This window comes from Myxine glutinosa, chromosome 13 (genome assembly GCF_964187855.1).
Source record: "Myxine glutinosa chromosome 13, kmMyxGlut1.1, whole genome shotgun sequence".
In the NCBI taxonomy this organism is placed as follows: Eukaryota; Metazoa; Chordata; class Myxini; order Myxiniformes; family Myxinidae; genus Myxine; species Myxine glutinosa.
Window position 1 is genome coordinate 4839747 of NC_136273.1, and position 25762 is coordinate 4865508.

General features: G+C 46.9%; 2 protein-coding genes across 4 annotated transcripts in view; one reads left to right on the forward strand and one right to left on the reverse strand.

The window, feature by feature from the left end:
* The window catches only part of LOC137438522 (glycine N-methyltransferase), a 124409-nt gene that overhangs the window by 62009 nt on the left and 36638 nt on the right, over positions 1–25762 (reverse strand). Inside the window, exon 1 of one of the 3 annotated variants that reach the window (XM_078766964.1) lies at positions 6704–6914. The exons of the other annotated variants lie outside the window; for them this stretch is intronic. The gene's annotated coding sequence lies outside the window, so the exon portion shown is untranslated. Of the gene's footprint in view, positions 1–6703; positions 6915–25762 lie in introns of those variants that run through there. 3 annotated transcript variants of the gene reach the window in all.
* LOC137439187 (uncharacterized) overlaps positions 7589–25762 on the forward strand; it is a 32031-nt gene continuing 13857 nt past the window's right edge. Inside the window, exons 1-2 of the mRNA XM_068134931.2 lie at positions 7589–8362; positions 11563–11889. Coding sequence (XP_067991032.2) covers positions 7589–8362; positions 11563–11889 — 1101 coding nt within the window. The remainder of the gene's footprint in view (positions 8363–11562; positions 11890–25762) is intronic.

The window sequence follows — 25762 nt, forward strand, 5'->3', positions numbered from 1 at the left end:
TCAGTGCTTCAACTCTTCCTAACTTTCATAATAATCATGGTTGGACCGCTTGTCGCTGTAGTCACGTGAATAGCGGTCCCCTTCTCGGCCACTACCCTGATTAATCATCCCTTCGGGAGGTGCCGTAACTCTGGGAGCCTCCATAGTAATATCGACTGCGGCCACCACCAAAACTACTACTCCCACCCAGGGAGCCATAGCCACCCCTGAAACTACCTCCACGTTTTCCTCCTCTGTAGCCTCCTCGATGCCTATGGCCTGCCTTTTCTACTGTTATGGTCCGACCCTCCAAATCCTTGCCATCCAAATCCTTTTCTGCATCTTTGGCGTCCTTTGTGTTTTCAAACGTGACAAAGCCAAACCCTCTTGACTTTTGTGTCTCCCTGTCTTTTATCAGCAGCACTTCCAAGAGCGGTCCATATCTGCCGAAGACAGAGTCCAGAACATCTTCCTTTGTGTTGAAGTTCAGTCCACCTACAAAGAGCTTGCCAACACTGCCTCCATCCCTGACTTGTGTGTGCTGACACTTAGTTTCAGGGTACTTCCTCTTCTCGTCAGGGCGCTTCCTACTCATAACACGAGTCGCGGTACAGGATTGAAAGATACCCGGAATCTCCTGCTCTACCTGTGCGGTGTTATTTTCCATACCAGGCTTTTCAACAAACATCGGGTTACCAGAAACTTGACCACCGGCCAAATCATTCCCGATAACAAAAGATACTCCCTCTACCGGAAGAGTGGCTTGTAAACCTACGGTGACCATCCTGACACCAAATCAGACTCTAAATGGATGACATGAGGTGGAGCTTTAACACAGCCACCAACCCCCTGTAAACGAACACTAACACCAGTTGCAGTCTTCTCTGACAATGGCAAAATGCCCTCAAGCATCAAAGATTGATGTGCTCCTGTGTCCCTCAATACCCTAACAGGTCTCTGGTTCGTTAAGTCTCCATCCAGTGACACAAACTCCTCTGAAATAAAAGGTTTGTAACCCTCTTGAACAAGGTCGTTCTGTGATGCCGTAACTTTGGCATGAGAACCTTCACAAGGCTCTGTCCTCCAAGGACGATTTCTCGCATTTGCCAATGCATTCGGAGTAGTACTAGTCTGACTCCGCTCCTGATTTTTCCTTTCCAGGGCATAACATTGGGACATCCGTCTCCATCTATTTTCTCCCTCTGCTCTGCTATTCCTTTTGTTATGTCACGTCCTGATACATTCTTTGTCTAGCCCTCCCACAATCCTTGACGATGTATCCAATTTTTTTTTAATGATGGTAACAGTTTCTCTTGTGCAAGGGATTCTGATCATATTCCATTCTAGATCAGCATTCTGCGTCGGAGTGGAGTCCAGGATTGTGTCCAATAGCCTAGGAAACTGCTTCGGCAGCCCTATGCATCTGAAGATGCAAAAGGAGTGGTCTTCTTCTTCCCAGATCAGCATTAGGACAGAGACCTTTAATTGGTTATGACATTATAACCAGGTTTCCTGTATAAAGATTATATCCGGTTTGGATGAAAGATCACTGATAAACTTCATAATTTCAGGTCAATGGACAGCTAAACTATTTGTAGTTCATTGGATAACGATCATTATTCCACAAAGGAGTCCCGATGATCCATCCCACCTGATATTATTACCTGACTTACTGAATATTTCATTCATCTCCTTGGGAAAAAAATTCCCTCCCAGCCCAGGTGGTTAATGGCCGCAGAGGAAATGATACTGATCTTTTTGCTTGGGCTGCACAATTTACTACTTTGGTGATAAGTCCGATGAAGCCCATTTTGGTCATGTTCATGTCTACATCAGTGATTCCACTCTCGGTTTGCCATTCTTAATCTTTAGTGTCAGTCTGAAATCCCATCGATTTTGTCATTATTTTGACTTGACCAGAGGTTTTCCTCTTAATGTTGACTTCATTTTTTGGGATCTTGATTTTTGGGAACTTTGAGTCGAACTGCCTCAGCAAAGACCATCTTCCCTTGAGTTTTAACATGTTGGATCCTGGAAACTCTTTGGAACTCAGGGGATCCTTTAAAGGCTGTCTTGTGATACCCACCACAGTTGGCACAAGACATTTAGGTATTGGTGCATTTTCCACATTCATGGTCCCCATTATATTTGTTGCAGCGTTGTTTGCCCTTAAATGCCCAAACTTTTGGCACTTGGAGCATCTCGGGGGAAGGGATATATTCACGTACAGTGAATGAATGAATGAATGATCGTTTTTAAGGCCACTGATAACCCAGAAACACTTTGGGAGGTGAGACAGGGTTGCTGAAAACGTGCATGTGCATGTAATCCTTATCATGTGCTGAAAACATGCATGTAATCCTAAACATGTGCTGAAAATGTGCATGTAATCCTAAACATGTGCTGAAAACATGCATGTTATAGAATTTTACACAAGTACATGCACAAGTGAAGTGATGACTGAAATGATCAACTTCAACAGGATGTTCTTATTTATCCTAATATATTAAACAAGAGGGAGAATTGCTTTGCAAGATATGTCTCCTACCGATGCAATATTTTCTAAATCAAAAAAAGGGCAAAACTCTGTGTAAAATTAATGAAACACCTTGAAACTCGAACCTGTTCTGTAACCTATCATATAAAGCCATGTACCAAGTTTCAGTTGAATATGTTAAAGGGTAAGGGGAAAAAGTCTGAAAAACCTCAGGTGAGACAGACAGACAGATGGACCCTCCGGTGAAACCGGTGTAATCCTTCACACGGATTAAAAATCTGGTAGGGGACTAATAGGGCAATTCCCTGTATATGTGCATGTATGGATGTACATCTGGAAATTATAGAAAGCTAGAACGGTACTCTTCGACGTTGTGATGTCGACCCATATGCTTCCGCACACATTATTACATAATTACACATACTTGTACCAAGTTTGATTTAAATCGCTTCAGCTGTTCTCAAGTATCACATTTTTACCTGACATGATCTCTGAACTTTGACCTTTGATGACGAAATCGAATCAATTCATCTTTTCATCATAATATATACTTACTAGCCGAAACCCGTGGAACATCCACTGAAGGGAGGATGTCGTGTATGGATAGAGTGTACCATTATGGATGGCATAGGGGATTTGCTTGTCCGAGTAAGAGTTAGGAAGAAAGATGAGAATGAAGAGTGCGTATATGAACAACGATCGCCGACACCGGCACAAATGCATGCTCTGGATTGTCCACTCAGTGGACGGCTTGCTTTCGCCTTCGCCTGTCCAATCAGCGGACGGCTCGCTTCGCCTTCGCCCAGCAGACGCCAATACGATGGCGTCGTAAGATGGCGTCGTATCGGCAGTCAATCGGATGCTTTTGGGCCCCAACGTTGGCTAATTCAGATTTTTCGAGTATGGCTGTACGTGATAAACAAAGAGCGAGGTTCGTAGATCGTAAATCCATTAGTGCCGTGGGCATCGGGTCACTGGGTGCGGCGTAAAAGGGATAACAAAGTCGAGTCCTTACGGTATTATTATATAGATACCAAGTTTGATCAAAATCCCATCACTGGTTCAAAAGTTAACACAGTAACAGAATTGTTACCTAACATAATCTCTGAACCTTGATCTCTTGACCCCACAATCTAATCAGTTCATATTTGCATCATTATACATACTTGTACCAAGTTTGACTTAGATTCTTTCAGTCGTTCTCAAGTTATTGCAATAACGAAAACGTATGACGGATGCACGGACGAACAGACGGACGGATGCACGGACAGACGGACGGATGCACGGACAGACAGATGGATGCACGGACGAACGGACGGACGGATGGATGCACGGACAGACAGATGGATGCACGAACAGACGGACGGATGCACGGACTGACGGACAGACGGATGCACGGACAGATAGATGGATGCATGGACTGACGGACGGATGCACGGACGGACAGATGCACATAGGACAGACGGACGGACGGACACATACACAGATAGACAGATGCACATAGGACAGACGGACGGATGCATGGACGGACGGACAGATACACGGATGGACAGACGGACGGACAGAAACACGGATGGACAGATGGACGGAAGATACACGGATGGACAGACGGACGGACAGATACACGGATGGACAGATGGATGGACGGACAGACAGACGTATGCACAGATGCACAGACGGACAGATGGACGGATACACGGTCGGACAGATGGACGGACGGACAGACGGACAGATGACCCAAAAACATAATGCTTGCGGCGACTTCATCTGCTGAGGCATAAAAACACGACTGGTCCCATACCATACCACCGTTTAGAGGCCATTTTCCCCCGCAAAGCGGGGGTTGGCCTTTTCGGGGACCGTGGTTGTTGTTGTTTTTCGGTCCCTTTTTTGAAGCAATGTTTTACGGCCGGATGCCCTTCCTGACACCAACCCTTTTTGTCGCCTTTTTACGACAAGCAGGGAATTACCAGTGAACTGGTACTCAATTTGCCGACCTCGGAAGGATGACAGGCTGAGTCAACCCCCCTGGCGTTAATTCAGCGATCGACCGGGATTCAAACCCAGGATCCTAGGTATATCCTAAGCTGGCACCCTCGCCGCTAGCCCAACACCAGGGACTCTCCCATCTCCCACGGTGTGGTCCCATCTCCACCAAATATTGTGTACGTGTTGGTAGTACACAGGGTCAGGTAATGGCACACCAAGCCCCGCCCCCCTCTCCACACCTGCTCAAGGGGAGGGGGCGTTGGGAAGAGACGATTTCCCAGTGTTCCCAAAGTTTCTCGTTTCATAAATTTATCAATATAGATGTTTCGATGATTTGTGTGTGTTTACGAGTAATATCAAACTACCATTGACAATAAGATTACAGTTTAGCGATTGCCGAAGACGATAAGAAGAGGCCATTTCGTTGGGTACAAAAGGTAGTTTATTGTACAGAAATCTCCAGCAACTGCTCACGAACGGAAGTCGTAACGGCTTATATAAAACAAGCACCCTCTTCGGAGGGCGTGGCTCCAACAGCCGCGTGTGCGTCACGACGACACAACCAAACGCCCGTGTGCGTGGGTTAGAACAAACCCATCGTAATGGTAACCGTCACATGCAGATAAGTGAATAAGGTAACCGCGACATGTGCACAAGGTAACCACTACATGCGCCCCCCCCAGAAGGCACGCCACGGGCGTGTACGTAGTTCGCGGGTGGAACAGAGCCGGGCCGCGGATGGAACCGAGCCGGGCCACGGGTGGAACAGAGCCGGGCCGTGGGTGGAACAGAGCCGGGCCGCGGGTGCTGAGCAGCGGTAGCAGTTGTAGGTGCAGCAGTAGGAATTGCGGGAGTGGCGAGCAGCAGCATCAGCCTCGGGATCCGTCGTAGGAGCAGTAGTAGGAGTTGCGGGAGTGGTGGGCGGGGCGTGGCGGCGCCCACGAGGTGTGCAGCAGCATCAGCCTCGGGATCCGCCGTAGGAGCAGTAGTAGGAGTGGCGAGCAGCAGTACTCGGCCTGTGTGCACGGAGGCGACGAAGTAGCAGTACTCGGCCTGTGTGCGCGAAGGCGACGGGCAGCAGTACTCGGCCTGTGTGCGCGGAGGCAACGAGCAGCGGTGCTCGGCCTGTGTGCGCGAAGGCGACGAAGTAGCAGTACTCGGCCTGTGTGCGCAAAGGCGACGAAGTAGCCGTGCCACCAACTCCCCGTAACGGCGTCCTTCGGAGGGTCCCGGAGCTGGTTCGCCCCTCCAGTGTGGAAGAAATTGCGGTCGCAATCCTGCCGTGTTCATTCGGCCCCCGAATACGTTCGGGGGCAACGGGGTCACCAGTTTAGCGGTTGCCGAAGACGATAAGAAGAGGCCATTTCTTTGGGTACAAAAAGTAGTTTATTGTACAGAAATCTCCAGCAACTGCTCACGAACGGAAGTCGTAATGGCTTATATAAAACAAGCACCCTCTTCGGAGGGCGTGGCTCCAACAGTCGCGCGTGCGTCATGACGACACAACCAAACGCCCGTGTGCGTGGGTTAGAACAAACCCATCGTAATGGTAACCGTCACATGCGGATAAGTTAACCACGACATGTGCATAAGGTAACCACTACAACAGCACCATATATAAATGTACACATGGGACTAAAACTTACCTGGCACAGAGACCACCTTGAAGTCGGTTTCCAAATCAAACTGACGACTAACTTTATTTTCCCAACTAAATTTTCTTGCGGCATCTTCAGGGAATATTCACATTTGGAAACCCTTCTCTGATCGATCGGTGCATCCAATGGCATCCTGTCATTTCAAAACAAGGATGAGCGGTCCTTTAACAACAATCAACATGGCGGCCTCCATGGAAACGGTGATATCGTGGTACTCGAAAATGGCGTCCGGGTCTCGTCCGCCATTTTCAGTTTTACTCGATCCTCTTATGAAAATTTCCCCAAACGAATTTATTGTGTTAGCGGCGGCTACAGAGTACGAGGAACAGGGAAAGAAAGATAAATAAATGGTGAATAAGAAGAGGAGGAATCCATACAAAGCTTCTCCATGGACCTTACCATTGTGCATTTGGGGCGGGGGTGGGGGAGGGGGGATTGCCTGGACCTTACCATTGTGCATTTGGGGCGGGGGTGTCTACCTGGCATATTATATCTACCTCGGGATTCTAGGCTTCATTTCCAGCACATAAAGAGATAAAATGACTGAAACAACGACCTCTTACAGATAAATTGTACGTACTACGTAGTCGGTTAGTGAACGTTTCTTCTTCCTCATCCTCCTCTTCATCTTCAGCTTCATCTTCTTCCACATTATCTTCTTCTTCTTTACATTCTTCTTCTTCTTCCTTATATTCTTTTTCCTCAACCGCCACAATGGCTGTTTTACCACGTTTTTGTGGGCTCGGCTGCGGGAGTTTCTCGCTTTGTTTCCATGAAGATTGGTAGTCAACCTGCGGTGGAATAGAGCGCAGGTGAAAGGAGAAATCTGAGTGTGAATAACTGAATTACCGGTAAACGTGAATGAGGGAAATCGGTTTAAAAAAGAAAAAGTGACGTCATTCCTTCACGATGCGTTTGCACCGTGGAAGCTCGATCGTTTGGCTGATGATTTCCGCCATGCTCGTGTCCGTCGGGCCAGTGACGTCAGCCAAATGTCCGGTCACCTTGACCTACCTGAGCACGAGCTACCTGAGCGGTCAGAACCTGGAGCTCGCGTGCCGGTGTAAACCAGAATCCGTGACGTCCGTGGTGTGGTACTATTCACGTGGCGTGTCAAACCGACACGCCACGCCCCTTTCGGACCGACGCGGGAACCTTATAACAGACACCTTCTCCCTAGGTAGGAAACTTTCGAGCAGGTTCAAGATTGAACTCTTCAGCCTGCTGGTGTTTGACCTGGAGAAATCGGATTCTGGCTTCTACATATGTGGTACTGCTGCCGGTGATTTCTTTTTTGCTTACGAGGTGTGAAAACAAATAATTGTTTACTTTGAATATCACCGCATGATTACAAAGACTATCTTCTTCTTCTTCTACTTTTTATAAATTAGTATCACTATGAATATAACTGTACTAGGAATTTTTACCAGTCGCTTTACCGACAGATTTATTAATCAAAGACAACATGTTACACCGCACAAACGTACCTGGAGTATTTGGCGTAGCTGGAGTATTTGGCGTAGCTGGAGTATTTGGCGTAGCTGGAGTATTTGGCGTAGCTGGAGTATTTGGCGTACCTGGAGTATTTGGCGTATTTGGCGTACCTGGAGTATTTGGCGTACCTGGAGTATTTGGCGTACCTGGAGTATTTGGCGTACCTGGAGTATTTGGCGTACCTGGAGTATTTGGCGTACCTGGAGTATTTGGCGTAGCTGGAGTATTTGGCGTAGCTGGAGTATTTGGCGTACCTGGAGTATTTGGCGTACCTGGAGTATTTGGCGTACCTGGAGTATTTGGCGTAGCTGGAGTATTTGGCGTAGCTGGAGTATTTGGCGTAGCTGGAGTATTTGGCGTAGCTGGAGTATTTGGCGTACCTGGAGTATTTGGCGTACCTGGAGTATTTGGCGTACCTGGAGTATTTGGCGTAGCTGGAGTATTTGGCGTACCTGGAGTATTTGGCGTACCTGGAGTATTTGGCGTACCTGGAGTATTTGGCGTAGCTGGAGTATTTGGCGTAGCTGGAGTATTTGGCGTAGCTGGAGTATTTGGCGTAGCTGGAGTATTTGGCGTACCTGGAGTATTTGGCGTACCTGGAGTATTTGGCGTACCTGGAGTATTTGGCGTACCTGGAGTATTTGGCGTAGCTGGAGTATTTGGCGTACCTGGAGTATTTGGCGTACCTGGAGTATTTGGCGTACCTGGAGTATTTGGCGTACCTGGAGTATTTGGCATACCTGGCGTATTTGGCACCTGGGGCAGACCGCTGCCCTCCGCTCCCACCCCCCTCCCCCCACTCCCCTCCCTCCCCCCTCACACCGCTCGCTCCTCACACCCCTCCCCTCAACCCCTTTAGTACGCCAGTGGCTCTAGTCACTCTGTCATTTGCCCGGGGTCATGTCCCATCTTCCACTTTCCATGTGCATGGAAGTCAGCTGACATCACCCTCCATGTTGTTTATATGTGACGTGAGCAAAAGCACTTCCGCTTCACTGTGAAGCTCGGTCGGTGTTGGATGCTTTGGTTGGAACGTCCGATTAAAATGAGCGAACTGAAACATTTTGAAAATTCCGAATTATTCTCACTCAGATTTCAACATCACCGTAATGGTGAAATGCGTATTATCAAATTGTTTAAACTTTCTTTATATAAAAAGAGTAGCAGGTAACCTGGACCCACCTGGCTGTTGTTGGAGTGAGGAATTGAAGAAGGAAGGGGTTGAGGACTCGAAGTCATATTTTACCTGATGGGGCGGGAGGGTCCCTGCCATTATGCTGCCAAAGGACATTCCTATCAAACTCCCGAAATATTCCACACTCTATTGGGACCCTAACCCTAACCCTAACCCTAACCCTAACCCTAACCCTAACCCTAACGTCCCATCGGGTTATCTTCTGGCAGACAACATGACGCTGCCAGAGCGTTCCCTTTTTTGTATTCTCCCTCACAAGTGCATGAAAGGAAAGTGCAAGCATTAGTGAGGATTCCCATGTTCCATTTATAAGGGAATTTGTTCCCAATGGAGTGTGGAATATGGAAACCGATGCTTTTATCACAGTCATGAAGGACTAGGTTCTTACAAAGCAACTTTTCAAGTTGCAAAGCATGCAGGGAGTTTAGAAGAGAACATGAGGGACGGAAAATATATTTCTGGATAACGGAGAGAACGAAAGTAATGAACTCTTCTAAAACTGATTCTGCTACGACTTGAGTATTCAGGAGACAATCTGTTAGACACCGATACCGGTGTGTCAGAATGTCTTTGCTGCATTGAGATATTCCTGCAGACATAAACCCGGTTAGGATTTTACTGGTCATTCTCTCAATGTTATAATCATTGGCTGGTGATCAAGTGGATCTGCCGCTCGTCACATGACATCTACAATGGATCTGCCGCTCGTCTCTCACTGCTCGTTACCTGACATCTACAGTGGATCTGCCGCTCATCCCTCACTGCTCGTTACCTGACATCCACAGTGGATCTGCCGCTCATCCCTCACTGCTCGTTACCTGACATCCACAGTGGATCTGCCGCTCATCCCTCACTGCTCGTTACCTGACATCTACAGTGGATCTGCCGCTCATCCCTCACTGCTCGTTACCTGACATCCACAGTGGATCTGCCGCTCATCCCTCACTGCTCGTTACCTGACATCTACAGTGGATCTGCCGCTCGTTGCATGACAGCTATAGTGGATCTGCCGCATGTCCCTTGCTGCTCGTTACCTGACATCTACAGTGGATCTGCCGCTCATCACATGACATCTACAGTGGATCTGCCGCTCATCACATAACATCTACAGTGGATCTGCTGCTCGTCACATGACATCTACAGTGGATCTGCTGCTCGTCACATGACATCTACAGTGGATCTGCCGCTCGTCACATGACATCTACAGTGGATCTGCTGCTCGTCACATGACATCTACAGTGGATCTGCCGCTCATCACATAACATCTACAGTGGATCTGCCACTCGTCACGACATCTACAGTGGATCTGCCGCTCGTCACATGACATATACAGGGGTTTAACTTGATTGTTTTTCACTTCTATCATCTCAGCATGATTAAACCACCTGAATACCAGAAATTAACAAAACTTTGCACACGTGCCTCAAAATGAACCAGTATATTGCGGTGAGCAACTGTTCAACTTGGTCCACGTCCACAGTGACCATTTCAACATAGGTTGATTCCATGTTACATAAACCCAGATAAGACTGCGTATATTTCTCTAAAGTGCTGAATATTTTTAAATATTTATTTTATAAAAATATATATTTGTGCAGATTCCTCAAACATACAAAACCGCATTAATTTCTGTATCTATTTCTGTGTTTGTAGCTAATGTTGTTTTTAAAAATTCACTTAAGATTAGGAAAATCATTTTTTACGGCGTAGCCTGTACGGTAATGCCATCTGGAACAGTGTTTGTCTGTCCATCCGGTGTATGTATGTATGTATGTATGTATGTATGTATGTATGTATGTATGTATGTACGTCCCTTCTGCCAGCATTTTGTAGGTTTATTCCCTTTAAAATTACTTTTTTCTGCAACTGTTGGTCCGATTGACATGAAATTTTCACCATAGGTGCGCCTCATTCTGTATAATTTTAAAATAATTATGATGTCATCGATCACGTGGTATGGGCGCCATCTTGGGGAAAAAAAATGAAAAACTTTGCACCTCTGTCTCTGAAACCGCTCGATGGAAAAAAAAAAAAAATTGAAAGGTGGCTCATTGTAAAAGTACTCCCAATGGGGAATAACGTATGTTAATGATGATGTCATAGGTGCCTTCATTATGACGTCATAAATCGACAAGTACAATGCTTGATCCGATCACTATGAAATTTCTTGAGGGTGATCGAGGAACAACTTGGTGGAGAAAAAAAAATTGATGTCATCGGTCACGTGGTTTGGCAGCCATATTTTTACAGTGTAGCCTGTAGGGCAACGCCGTCTGGAACAGCGTTTGTCTGTCCGTCCTGTGTATGTCCCTCACAAACATCTGCCAATCAGAGTTGAGGATTGATCACATGACGAGGGCAGCAGATCCTCCACTCAGCCCGGCTTCGCCGTTGTTAGACTCTCTTGTTTATGTACCGTCGTCGTTTAAAAAAAAAAAATTGTGCACAAATGGTTTTGTGTGCAAAACCAGAAAGAGTGGTGATGTGTTTTACTCATAGATGGCGAACGAGTGTCAAACGTTTATTTTCCAAGACAGGAGGTGGATCAACTTAATTGGTGGTTCAACTAACGTCATTCTCCACTATAATGATCACTATCTCGAGGCAAAAACTTGTATGTGGTAAACACAACTATTATTTGTAAAAAGAGGCAGAGGCAGTAACAAGGTTTTGACTTTAGGCCATGGAATTGAACACAAAGTTTGAAACACCAAAAATGATGATCATTGGTTTTTCTTTTCTTTTTTGAGGTGATTGTTCAAAATGGAAATAAGATCCGGTTGTCCTTCTCTGCTTTTGGGGATCAACCACTACCACAGACCAGAGTCAAAAACTCCACCATCTATACCACATGGTCGTCATGGACGCCCTGCGACCGTTGTGGAATGACAGCAGAGCAGACACGGCTTGGTCTGTGCACAGTGCAAACGGACAAACGTAGAATAAAGAAGCATTTCAACCCCAACAATGATGGAGTATTCAGTTGTGGTTCATCTGCTTTACCATCCGATGTGCACGATGCCGCTGTGGGACGACCCGCAGAACGCCTTGTGCGACCATGCTTTGTGCCTTGCCAGGTGAGTAGGTGTTTGTGTGTGCTTGCGTGCTCGTTATCCTGACCAAGTTTAATTTCCTTTCTTTATATGAGACAAAATGTTGTTTTTTTTTGAACTGGCAAAGATCCTGTCCTTCTGGACGGGAGAAAGAGGAAGCCTCACTTGGAGTACGTGCTTACAGTAATGCTGTAAAACACACAAACAACGCATTCTCTCAGGGATAGTGTGGTGTCATTCAGGACTTTCTAAATAAGCCAAACCCCCACAATGCATGGGGGCACATGCACAAGAACCTCTTAATAACAATGGTGCATGTAAAAGGTAACAATTGATATGTGGGCCTTTACATATTGAAAGTATTGTGCGAATTTGTCTTCAAGGTGTTCAACGCCGTGTTGTATCATCCATTTCGTTACATACTATGGCTCGCCGAGCTTGTGTGCACATCAAATGTATGGTTAAAAGTGTGCTAGAATTATAGTGTAGGCCCCATGGACGGAGTGATGTAGAATAAAACCACCGTTTAGAGGCCATTTTTCCCTGCAAGCGGGGGTTGGCCTTTTTCGGGGACCGTGGTAGTTGTTGTTTTTCGGTCCCCTTTTTGAAGCAATGTTTTACGGCCGGATGCCCTTCCTGACGCCAACCCTTTTTGCCGCCTTCAACGACAAGCAGGGAATTACCAGTGAACTGGTACTCAATTAGCCGACCTCGGAAGGATGAGCAGGCTGAGTCAACCCCCCTGGCATTAATTCGGCGATCGACCGAGATTCGAACCCAGGATCCTAGGATCCTAAGCCGGCACCCTAGCCGCTGCCCAACACCAGGGATCACCCTGGGATCACCCTGGGATCACCTGGGATCACCCTGGGACCCTGGGATCACCAGGGATGTAGAATGTAGCTTTAAAAAGCGCTGAAAGAAAAAGAGAAGGAAAAAGGATCTTCACAAGCCCTTAGATGATCAGCTCATGTATTTGCATTAAAAATAAAATATTGACAAGTCAGGAGACGACGATGGTTCACGAGCGAGCGGTATTCAATGACAAAGGATGGACTGTAACCGAAACGGGCCCGGACAGGCCAGGCCCGGAAATGTCAAAAGGAAGGTTACTGACCTTGAAATGAGATAGAAAATAATGTATTATCAGTTATGATGTTAGATAGCTGCACAATACCGAAAATTCGGTGAAAAATGAAATGGGGGGAAAAAAATGAAAAATGAAAAATCGAGCTCCGTGGGGCCAGACACATGACATTGGCCTAACCAAATATCGAAACCCCTGTCAGATTCCACCAAACCCCTCGGAGAGGATGTAGCTTGAACTCGATTACCCCCTAAAAAGACATCTTTTCCGGGCATGGCTCCGCCCATAATGGGCGCAATACGCCCACTCTAGGCAGGACACAACTAGATCATGATATCAACCTCCCACCCAAGTTTCATCAAGATCGGATGATATCATCGAGTAGTTATGCTGCGGACAGACAGACACACACACACACACACACAGACAGACGCACACACATGACGAATATAGTGGTCACTTGATAACTCGTGAACCAACATGATCGCCTCCACATTCCCCCCCCCCCCCCCCCACCCCCCAATAATATTCAGAACCACAATAGTCCTACACTAATTATAAATAAAGGAAATTTAGCACATACAATGGTCAAAAACAAAATATGGCTGATTTCCGAACTTGTAACCCCATGAGGGTCTGTGGGCTGCTCCAAATAAACTTCTTCAGCCCCCGGTAAGTCATCGAAATCCACCAACAATCCCTCCCCGTCACCATCAGCACAGCATGAGAGTGGTCCACCATTGGTGTCTATCGACTTGGCCGGCAGCAAAGCGTTGGGAAAGTTTACGAGTTATTCAGCAAGGTGACCGGATATTTGCACTCCTTCCTTACTGGCTTGAAGTTTATTAGGAGTACGTTTAACTTGCGGTGTTTTATTATATCCACGAGACTGATATCCTTCCGCAGGAGTAGTTGAGGATTTTGGTGTTTCCAAGACGGAGTTTTCTTCCCACTTTCGTTCATGTCTTGTGTGACGTATTGACGTGTGCGCACCCTCGAGTTGTGGGTAGGCCACCGGTCATCGGGTCGTTGCATTCTCCTTATCCAGTGCAGCCACTGGTTGATATTAACAGGAAATGGTAGGAACGCAACACCTGTCATGCACTAATATTTCTCATGTTTCCCATATTTTCATGAGTCCGATTAGTATCCAGGAACAAAACAATTATGGTTAACCATTTCGGATTTGCCCTGATTTGACTCTTTCGTTTGAATACTGCAAATTATGTTCCAAGGATTATTTGATTTTGCCCGAGCAATGGCAGACTCAAAGTGCCCCAGTTAGGGTTAGGGTTATTAGGGTTATTAGGGTTATTACGGTTAGGGTTAGGATTATTAGGGTTAGGATTATTAGGGTTATTAGGGTTAGGGGTATTAGGGTGAGGGTTAGCGGAAGTGAGTCAATGAAAACGAACACATAGAGCATGTGCGGAAGGCATCACTGGTCATTCCCGAGACATTTTGAAAGTCCATGTTGGTTAGGGGGTTTTAAAAGGGACAGATACAAGTTAAGGTAAAATGGGGGATAGGTAGGGTTTATAAGGGATGGGTAAAATAGACAGGTTGATAGAAAACACGGGTGATGATTGCACAGTGTGAACTAGTATCGTTAACACCTTTTGACCAGAGCCATCATGTGCAATCCAGGCCGGGGAAACCTCCAGTAGAAACTCGATGCCTGCGATCAGAAATCCGTCACCAAGGGTAAGCCTCCCCCAGTCGGAAGGCTTAACCTTGGCGATCACCTGTCACTAACCATTGCCTCGTGATGCGATGACGGCCTATTTTTTTCAGACCACCATACGACCTTTACCCTCAACATTTAGAGATAGAGTGTACATAAAGGAAATGTGTTCCCATCTACAATCTATCCAGAAAACTCAACGTCATCAAAATCGGAGGAAAATTATTCAAGCTGTTATCAAAAAGGTGTTTTTTGTTAATTGGGTCACAATCCAAAAAAGTAGGTCAAGGACACAAATGAAATATCAGATCCACAACTTCAGTGCAGGTACGCTGTTATGATGCAATAACATCTTGGAAAGCCAAGCGGTCTTTGAGATTCCACAGTGGAAAAATTGAGAGATGACAAAAAAAAACTATTTTTTTCCGCCATTCGACCATAATCTTTACCACACAGGGGTGTGTAAATTAAGTGTAAATGTATCTTGCTCTGGGATATCTAGAGAGTGCAATTTCATTCTGATCAGACGCACCTTAGTCAAATGTTAATGAAAACCGTTAAAATGTCAAAAATTGGCCCATGACCTTAAATTATGTCAGTCAAAAAATTATGTCAACACTACATACTTTATTACCTTTTATTGAGGCAAAATTTCACTCCAGGATTCCACAGAGATTGGCAGAAAAAAGGGAGAAAAACCTAAATGTTGATTTAACATTCTTAGGGTTGTAAGACTTTACATCATACACCTCCGGGTTAAAGGTCAACTAAGGGTAAATGCATCCTGATCTGGGATATCTAGAGAGGGCAATTTTGTTGCGATCGGACAAACCTTAGTTAGTCAAGCTAACAATAAAAAATGTGAAAAAGTCGATAATTAGGTCATGACCTTAATTTTGGCCAAGTTCAATTTTTAGGCCATCCTTGCACACTTTCTATTCGCATTAGTGATGCAAAATTTCATTCCGAAAGTCCCATTCCGAAAGTCCCAGTCCCAGGTTCCGAGATGCAGCCCGGAAATTGATACAGTTTGGAAATTTGGAGTGCAGAGAAGAAAGACCAAAACAAAATTCTAAATGGTTTTTAATACAAACAGGAGTACGACTCCTTGGGGTCGAAGAAACTCTGTGGTACCATTAAAATTGGGGGCACCAATTGCAGACAAAAAACCCCACAGCAGCATCAGCCTTCCCCTATGCTCTATGGGGAGACCTCACTAAATACAGTTGTGGCCAAAAATATTTGCACCCTTGCACTTTTTTCAAATAATGCACCATTTCTTCCAGAAAATTGTTGAAATTAAAAGATATTTTGGTATCCGCATTTGTATTTCTTTGGTTTGCAGTGGAACAAAACAAAAAAGCTGAAAAAAATACGAAATCTTAGCTTATCCCACACAGAAATCCTAAAATGGCTCGGACAATATTGTTACGGATCTCGGGAGTCGGCGCTCCCCTTATCAAGGGGGGATTAATCCCCTTGTCCTTTAAGCTGGCCGTCCCGAGTCCTGGAGCTATGACGTCACTTCCGGTCAGTGCTGAATAGGGTGGTAGGCCAAATTGTTCCTATTACCTAATTACCAGCGCCTTCCGGGAAGCGAGGAAACGAGTCCCGCCGGAGCCGCGGCGTTAGTGGACACGCCGAGCGAAGCGAGCCGCGACTCAGGCCGTTAACAATTACTAACCCGATTCTGAGCAGTTCTGAAATCGTGCCACAGGTACTCAATGGAAAGAAAGGACCGAGGCGATCGGATTAGGGAAAAACCAAGAAAGAACAAGGTAAATTTATTAACAACCAAAAAGAAGAGGAAAGGAAAGAATGTACAAGAAGAAGGAGAAGGACACAGGGCAGGCTTAACTACACAGTCTTAACTTACAACCCCGGACAAACATACACACTCACACGGGATTGTAGCTGGTAGGGTGGAAGGTCCAGGTCGATGGTCCAGGCGATGTGGTCCAGGCTCCAGGTGTCGCTCCGGTTCCATGGGCGAAAACCCGGCAGGCAGCTTCGCGCATATTGTTTGACGCGAGCGGACCTTACATATGGCGGGAGGGAAAAGGCTCGTGTCCTTTAGCGTATGCAACTCCCTCTCCCTCAAGTTCTCATTCATGCGCTCTCCCAACAAGTCGTTCAATAAGGTGCCTTTCCCAATGAGTCCTTGCGCAAGAAGTCTCTCAAAGAAGTCCATTTGCCAGCGTGCACAGTCCAACCGCAAGAATAACTCCGTTTACAAGAGCACCGCTGAACAAGTCCTTGGAAAGAAGTCCTGTGAAAGGGCTTTGCGCTCGCGCTTGTATATCGCGCTTTAAGATCACTCTGCGCTCCTCTGAAACCACGCCCGCCACCGAGCTCACCTCAGCCCTGGTTGGTTGGTGGGGGCTTACCGGCCATGCCTTTGATGGTGAGTTGACGTGGCCACACCTTGTTCCTGGCGCTCCGCACCCTTCTTCCTCGAGCCGACCGCATGGTCAATGGCGGCGCCTGAGCGAACGCTAACCAAGGCGCGTAACAGAATTTGGAGAGAGGTCGCAAAATGAACAAAAGGGCCTACTCCTTATTTGATTGATGCAACGCAGATTCAACTATTGGAAACACGGCCTTATCTAAAACACATAATAAGGAAATAACTGAGTTCCTATGGTGGCCTACGTGTTGCTTGTGGACTAACTAAGGGTGCTACCTTTAGCCTTTACCGTCATATTTGCAAGTGATTATTATTTACAAAAGTGTGGGTTCTAAAACCGCAACACTGCACCCTCCCTTTTTCCAGGCTCGCCCCGAGCCGAAACACAAGGGCTGCCTTTTCACTTAATGTGACACTTATTTGTGGTTACCCTCTACTTTTAACCTCACCCTGAGTGTGACAGTTTTAACACTAGATATGTCCCACCTGCTGCGTTGCATCCTATCTAACTGACTCATGCCCACAATTAACCGAATTACAGAATTATTCTCAAACTAAACATTTAGCCGGTGGGGAGCATTATCTCCAAAAACACTACTAATTATTTACAAACTGTCACCCAGGACCTGTCTTTTGTGGGAAGAAAAAGATGTTTTGAAAAGAGGAAAAATACCACTGCCATGCATTGCACCGATACACCATACCATATGTACCAATATGCACCAATAATAATTTAAAAATGCACCAAAAGCACCATAAAAGCACCATCACCAAAATGCACAAAACAAACATTTTTAAAATAAGCAATGATGTCTTCTGCTTCTCTGCTGGGCCGATGTATCTTGGTTGTCTTGATCTTCTTGCTTGATGTTAATTTTAATAAGAAAGGGCACAAACCGCGTCAGCTTTTTATTATTGATCTGGCCGGCAGGGCCAACTCCGGTGGTCCTCTGCTGGGCATGGGTGCCACTTTAAAACAGTGGTCCGCAAGGCAGACACCGCCGGCACAATGGTCGGTCCCAGCAGAGACGCCAGGCCACAGAACGTGTGGTCCATAAGGTGCTAGGCCACAGAACGTGTGGTCCATATGGTGCATCAGTGCAGGCAGGAGGCAGCAACGGTGCGGGCGCACAACTGCGGCACCTGCACACTTCCCTCGGGCACAAAAGAACAAGGCCCATGAGTGGGGAAGGAAGGACAAGCAGATCAGCGGGCAGGGGCGCAAGGGTACACATCAAAACCAGGCAATGCAGACATGAAGGGCGCGGGAGAGCGAGCTGAGAAAGCTCGTCCCTAGCGTTCGTCAGCCCCCATGTCACCGACCCTACCCTTGCCCTTACCCGTATTTACACAATTTACACCTTTACAAATTCGTCGCTACCCGTCTAGTCTTTCCCATTCCCTCTAATGCCAAATTCGTTCCCAATCCCTCCCAAGAAGGAAGGGATGGAATCAACACAATGTCACACTCCGTCATGATGCGTCTTACATTCTCCAAACATTTGCAAAAATATGGTGTGGAATCTTATCACCTTAGGTGAGTGGATGCGGATGGTGCGACGAGACTTTCTCCTAACTATCCTGCTAAATGACATTAACTCTCTTTACTCTATCCGGGGTCTTACCCTGCCAATCCATTGACCATCATTACACTATGTGGTTCTAAAAACCAATTCCCATTGAACATATTGTGGCGCTCACCAATTTGGGGACTCACTCCCCCGAGTTTTCAATTCTGTGCCCTCGCACAATTTCAGGGCTGGGTCGTGTGGCTCACCAGCAGGTCCGCTCACCTGCACACCTCCGCCACTGCAGTTGCCACCCGAGCTTACCTAGCTCCTTCACCCTAACCTACCTGGGGAAGGTCCTCCCTGGCGCATACCCCCTCGATGCCCTCTATGGCACTGGGCTACCCGGGTCCTCTCCTTGTGATCCTCGGGCCCCATTGAACTCTACTTGGCTCCCAGAGCCTACCTGCGGCCTTACCTGGCCGACAGACTACCAGTGGAGGAGTGCTCAACTAACCATACTCACTAACAGGCCACACGCCCAGCCATCCACACACTAATGCACCCATCCAAGCAGTACCCTGCTACTTTCCGCACCACAGATGTCAATATCCAACCAAAATTTACCTACTTTTAAACTACCCTCCCCGGGTATTCGTGAAGGGGTCCATCCTTCCCCCATCCACTCCTTCGCACCATACACTCCACTCCACGTATTCCACAATACTCACTCCACACCATTCATTCCACACACCTGTACTTCACTTGCACATCATGCAAGTCAAACACTCAACACACACACACACACATCTTTCTCGAGCATTGCCTCACTTCATCACCCTCACCACAAAGATTCTCATACGCAATTCCTCATTTCATTCGAAACCGCCTGCTCACACACACAGCATCATCTGGCTACCTGCTTTTCCCCTAAAGCTCGTGCTCTCCCTGTCATCCCTTATACTAAGCACTCCCTCGTCACTATCAACCACCTTAATCTGACTACGTCCCCACTACAGGTACAATGTCACTACTTAAATCTCGGTCTCCTATAGTCATTTCTTGATCCCTATACATTATCCTAACCCTCCCGGGCTAGTTTGTACTGCCACCCCATAATCTATAGCTCCTCTGCCCAAAGAACGATGTGAGGGATGGTAGAGCTACCATCCCTCTACACCGGATACCATTTGCCATCACCATTGCTACCAATTGTCCATTAAACTTGAGCCTCTCGTGCGGGAAATACAGTCTCACAGCTCGGCTTCAAAAAAAACCGAGCAATGCATATGGGTGGTCTGTCTCCTGCAGGTTGGGTCCGTCCGGCATTCGGATTCAGGGGAGGAGGTTTTGTCAGGCCAAGGCTCCAAGCACCATCTCGGCGCAAGGCCTTGCGCTCCCATGCGCGGTTGCCCAGCCTTGCCCGGCCGGAGCACCGCCACCACTAGGGGGCGCCGCTCCGAACCCTCCTATCTCCCCTCGGGCCGGTCGCCTTGCCTGGCAAAACGTGGCAGCGACCGTGCAGGGCGGGGCCCGGCCCGAATCGTGCATGGCGCTCCGTGTAGGAGCGACGCGGCACCGATCCCTGCCGGCCCCCGCAGCACACAAAGCGCACCACGCCCCGAGAGCTCGCGTCGGCTGTATGTCGGCCTAACCGCTGCCCCGGTCAACGTCGCTGCTCGCCTCGCATGCTCACACCACGCGTTCTTTTCTACACTTACAAAACGCGGCGCTCCAGCGCCTCCCATACATCCCACACACTCCGTGCATTCTGTCACTGCACTCTCTCGTGCACACCACCCAGGCACACTCACACACTCCGTTACACACCTCTCTCGCGCCCCTTCTTGCGCACACTCTCCCGGTACATACTCCGTACCACTCGTGGGTGTGCACTCTTGCACATACCCACTCAGCACACACCTACCCATGGGTGTGCAATCCCCTGTCGCACACCCAATCACGTGCTCCACAACCAACACAAGTGTGCATTCTCGCACACGCTCCTCAACCAACCCAGGTGTGCATTCTCGCACACACTCCTCATCCATATCACTCTCTGTGTCACTCTCACCCTCACTATCACACTCCGATGTGCATTCGCTTTCACTTTCAGACTCTGTCATGCATTCATTCTCACTCTCTGGAATGCACTCGCGCTCCGGCGCCATTCGCACACGCGTGCCATTTCCTCTTGTACATCTCACTTTTACACAGCGCACAAAGGACCTTCCACGAACGCCCGGGTGCCGTCTGGATCCCAAGCACGCGAAAAATCCTTTCGCGCCATATACAGCCCGGCCTACCTTCGGGATCCTCTTCTCCACACGCACCGGCAAATCTTTATAAGGATTAGCAAGTACGGCATCATGATGTGAACATGGACTTTGCACAATTTCCATTTCTTCCTTCCACGAGTGCTGTTCTAAGTCCACTGTCTCTCCAATTTCCACTATTGCTTCGGTTATTTCTTTTTCTTTGATTTCAATGTCTTTTCCCTCGACGACCGCCGGTGCCAATAAAAGTTTCTCTACTTCGGCGGTTGCCGGCTTCCCCATACCCCAGGTCGCGATTTCTATACCCGTCCAGTTACCTGCGCCTTGCTCAGCCTCGCTCAACCCGCGCTCCTCTAGCCGCGCTACCTCGTCGCATACCCGTGTGCCTTTCCCGCTCAACTCACGGTCAATGTCTTTCCCCGTTTTTTTCATATCTTTCTTTGGCTCCGCCATCATTTCTTTTAGTTCATTAGTCATTTGAACACCCATTTTGTTAATTTCTCTGGTGGATATGATCCCCTGGGCATACATTCTGTTTTCTTCATCCCACTGGGTCAAAAATGTCATCAATTGTGCAAAAAATGGATCCCAGGCCATTGACAACGCGGGCTCGACCCTCGCCGCCATGTGCGAGGCGCCGCCATTTTGTGCGCCTGCAACCCCCACTACCGCACCTTCTTCAATTCCCTCTTCCATTACCCCCACTTCTTCCCTGGGGTCCTGGGTTGACTCTACTCCCGCTTCTACCTCCTCATTTACCCCCACCCGCATCCAATCGCCTTGGTTATCCATCGCACGATTCAATTTGGATGTTTTAAGAAAATGACGGCCGCTCAAAATTTTGACCAAATTTTTTTTTTTTTAATAGAAATATAAAATTTGGTTCGGGTCCAATCCCACTCCCAGACACCAATTGTTACGGATCCCGGGGGTCGGCGCTCCCCTTATGAAGGGGGGATTAATCCCCTTGTCCTTTAAGCTGGCCGTCCCGAGTCCTGGAGCTATGACGTCACTTCCGGTCAGCGCTGAATAGGGAGGTAGGCCAAATTGTTCCTATTACCTAATTACCAGCGCCTTCCGGGAAGCGAGGAAATCAGCCCCGCCCGAGCCGCGGCGTTAGTGGACACGCCGAGCGAAGCGAGCCACGACTCAGGCCGTTAACAATGACTAACCCGATTCTGAGCGGTTCCGAAATCGTGCCACAGGTACTGAATGGAAAGAAAGGATGGAGGCGATCGGATTAGGGAAAAACCAAGAAAGAACAAGGTAAATTTATTAACAACCAAAAAGAAAAGGAAAGTAAAGAATGTACAAGAAGAAGTAGAAGGAGAAGGACACAGGGCAGGCTTAACTACACAGTCTTAACTTACAACCCCGGACAAACATACACACTCACACGGGATTGTAGCTGGTAGGGTGGAAGGTCCAGGTAGATGGTCCAGGCGATGGGGTCCAGGCTCCAGGTGTCGCTCCGGTTCCGTGGGCGAAAACCCGGCAGGCAGCTTCGCGCGTATCGATCGACGCGAGTGGACCTTACATATGGCGGGAGGGAAAAGGCTCGTGTCCTTTAGCGTATGCAACTCCCTCTCCCTCAAGTTCTCATTCATGCGCTCTCCCCACAAGGCCTTCAATAAGGTAAGGTGCCTTTCTCAACGAGTCCTTGCGCAAGAAGTCTCTCAAAGAAGTCCGTTTGCCAGCGTGCGCAGTCCCAACCGCAAGAAGAAGTCCGTTTACAAGAGCGCCGCTGAACAAGTCCTTGGAAAGAAGTCCTGTGAAAGGGCTTTGCGCTCGCGCTTATATATCACGCTTTAACATCACTCCGCGCTCCTCCGAAACCACGCCCGTCACCGAGCTCACCTCAGCCCTGGTTGGTTGGTGGGGGCTTACCGGCCACGCCTTTGATGGTGAGTTGACGTGGCCACACCTTGTTCCTGGCGCTCCGCCCCTTTCTTCCTCGTGCCGACCGCATGGTCAATGGCGGCGCCTGAGCGAACGCTAACCAAGGCGTGTAACAGAATTTGGAGAGAGGTCGCAAAATGAACAAAAGGGCCTACTCATTATTTGAGTGATGCAACGCAGATTCAACTATTGGAAACACGGCCTTATCTAAAACGCATAATAAGGAAATAACTGAGTTCTTATGGTGGCCTACGTGTTGCTTGTGGACTGGCTAAGGGTGCTACCTTTAGCCTTTACCGTCATATTTAAAAGTGATTATTATTTACAAAAGTGTGGGTTCTAAAACCGCAACAATATTATTGGCACCTTTTAGAAGTTGTTAGAAATAATTGGATTTCAAGCAGGTGATTCACCTTTACTTTGGAATTGAACTCACCTGTGGTGAATTGCAGGTTCCTGCAATATAAAAATCACTCATTCAACCAGTTTGAAATAGAGAAAAGGAGTCATTCTACTGTTTTTTGTCACTGTGTGTACCGCAATGAGCATGGGGAAAAGAAAGAAAACCAGAGAATTGTCTGGGGCGGTCAGACACAAGATTGTAGCCAAGCATGGACAATCTCAAGGCTACAAGTCCATCTCCAGAGACCTTGATGTTCCTGTGTCCACCGTACGCAATGCTATCAGGAAGTTTAAGGCCCACGGCACTGTAGCCAACCTCCCTGGACGTGGCCGCCAGACAGAACTTCATCAAAGATCGCAGCGAAGGATTGTTCGAATGGTGGAGAAAGCACCTTGATCAACTGCCAAACAGATTCAAGCTGACCTTCAGACACAGGGTATGACAGTTTCAACTCGCACCATCCGTCACCAACTCAATTAAAGGGGGTTCTATGGTAGGAGACCCAGGAGGACCCCACTGCTGAGAAAGTCTGACTGGAGTTTGCCAAAACACATCTGAACAAGCCAAAATCCTTCTGGGAGAATGTCCTGTGGACAGATGAGACCAAATTAGAGCTTTTTGGTAAAGCACATCATCTCCATGTTTACAGAAAACAAAATGAAACCTTCAAATAAAAGAACACCTTCCCTACAGTCAAACATGGAGGAGGTTCAGTGATGTTTTGGGGTTGCTGTGCTGCCTCTGGCAATGGGTACCTTGAATGTGTGCTTGGTATCATGAAATCAGGAGATTGCCAAGGCATTTTGGAGCGCAATGTTGAACCCAGTATCAGAAAGCTGGGTCTCCGTCGAAGGTCATGGGTCTTGCAGCAGAACAATGACCCCAAACACACTTCAAAAAGCACCCAGGAATGGTTCAAGATAAAACGCTAGACTGTTCTGAAGTGGCCAGCAATGAGTCCAGATCTAAATCCCATTAAACACCTTTGGGGAGATCTGAAAACAGCAGTTGGGAGAAGGCACCCTTAAAATCTGGGAGAACTGGAGCAGATTGAACAAGAAAAGTGGGACAAACTGCTCGTAGAGAGGTGGAGGAAGCTCATTCATGGCTATAGGAAGCGCGAGACTGCAGTTATTTTGTCCAAAGGCAAACTACCAAATATTAAGTTGAGGGTGTCAATAATTTTGTCAATGCTATTTCTTTTTATTTTCTGATTTAAAAGGATATATTAAGTTCTGACTCAAAAACAAAGGTTCTGTAATATTAACGGTGAAATAAAAATTGAGGAAACAAAATACTTTTGTCAATTTCAACTTATTTTTAGAGAAAATTGTGAGTTATTTGAATAAAAAAGTGCAAGGGTGCCAATTTTTTTGGCCACGACTGTACCTGAGTCTCAATTACGATGTACAAGGTGTTTCAAAAGTCTCAAGTCATGGGGATGTTCATTTTACAAATTAATTACAATTGCTCAAATTATGAGATTATATGTATATGCCGACACGTATCAATTATTGCATGTAGGTTTCTTTGAAAGTTTCTTAACATTAACACCGATTTTAATACATTAACTTGTAATTTCATTGTTTAGATCTTTAGATCTTCAATAGCACGTGGTCTCGTTGCATTAAACACTGATTTCAGGTGTCCCCAAAGGTAAAAGTTAACTGCTGGTAAATTTGGACGACGTTTGGGCCATTCTATCAGTTCTCAATGTCCTATCCACCCCAAAGGAATCGTCTCAAAGATGAACAAGAACTGCACTCGGTAGTGTGTATACCTCCACCAGGCTGAACAGTTTACGTTTTGTGTCCCACTGAGATGCCGGATCTCCATTCGGACCATTCATCCTTGTCACAAACCAAAATCTAATCGGTTTGTTCATGTTCTCGATCTCGGTTCCGGATCTTCACCAAAATGTAATCAGTTTGTCTTAGTCTTTGTTGTTTTGGACTTCTGCTTCCTCCTGCGAGGAAGCGTCCTTCGAGCTCTCCTCGTCATCAAAGTTGAGTACTTTCCCATTCATGTCTTTATCAAATTTCCACTGGTAATTTTACTGTGTATGTGTTACTGTGTGTTTCTAGTTAGGTTTTGGTGTGTAATTCACACAAACTTGTGTGTAAATTAGTCGCTTTTTGTTCATACCGTGTGCGAGGCCTGGTTCCTCTAGGCCTCCCTCGCACTGTCAGTATTTTGTAAACGTAAGTTCTTTCCTTTGCTATATTACTTTTTTCTTTGATTTTCTTTTCACTCCCTACCTCCCCCGAACATCTTAACCTTTGTTTACAGTCTTAAACACCAAAATAAATAAAAATAATAGTAATAATAAAATAGTATTATCGTAATTGCCTTCTCTCCTCACGGTTTCCTCCCCACCTACGACCACATGCGTGTTGTCTCGCCCCACCCCCTTTGTCTCCTTTTTCTTCTACCTCTCCAGCCATTACCTTTCCAATTATAGTTTCCACCATATTCATTCAACCCTTTCTCCTTCTTTCTCAGATCAACGCCCTCACTTCAGGGACTTTTCCCAGATTGTTTTTTCACAGTTTTGTTTAAATATTGTTTAAATATGTTTAAACTGTGCCCTGCAGTGTTTTATTCAGTGGTATATTACAACACGCTCTTCTTCT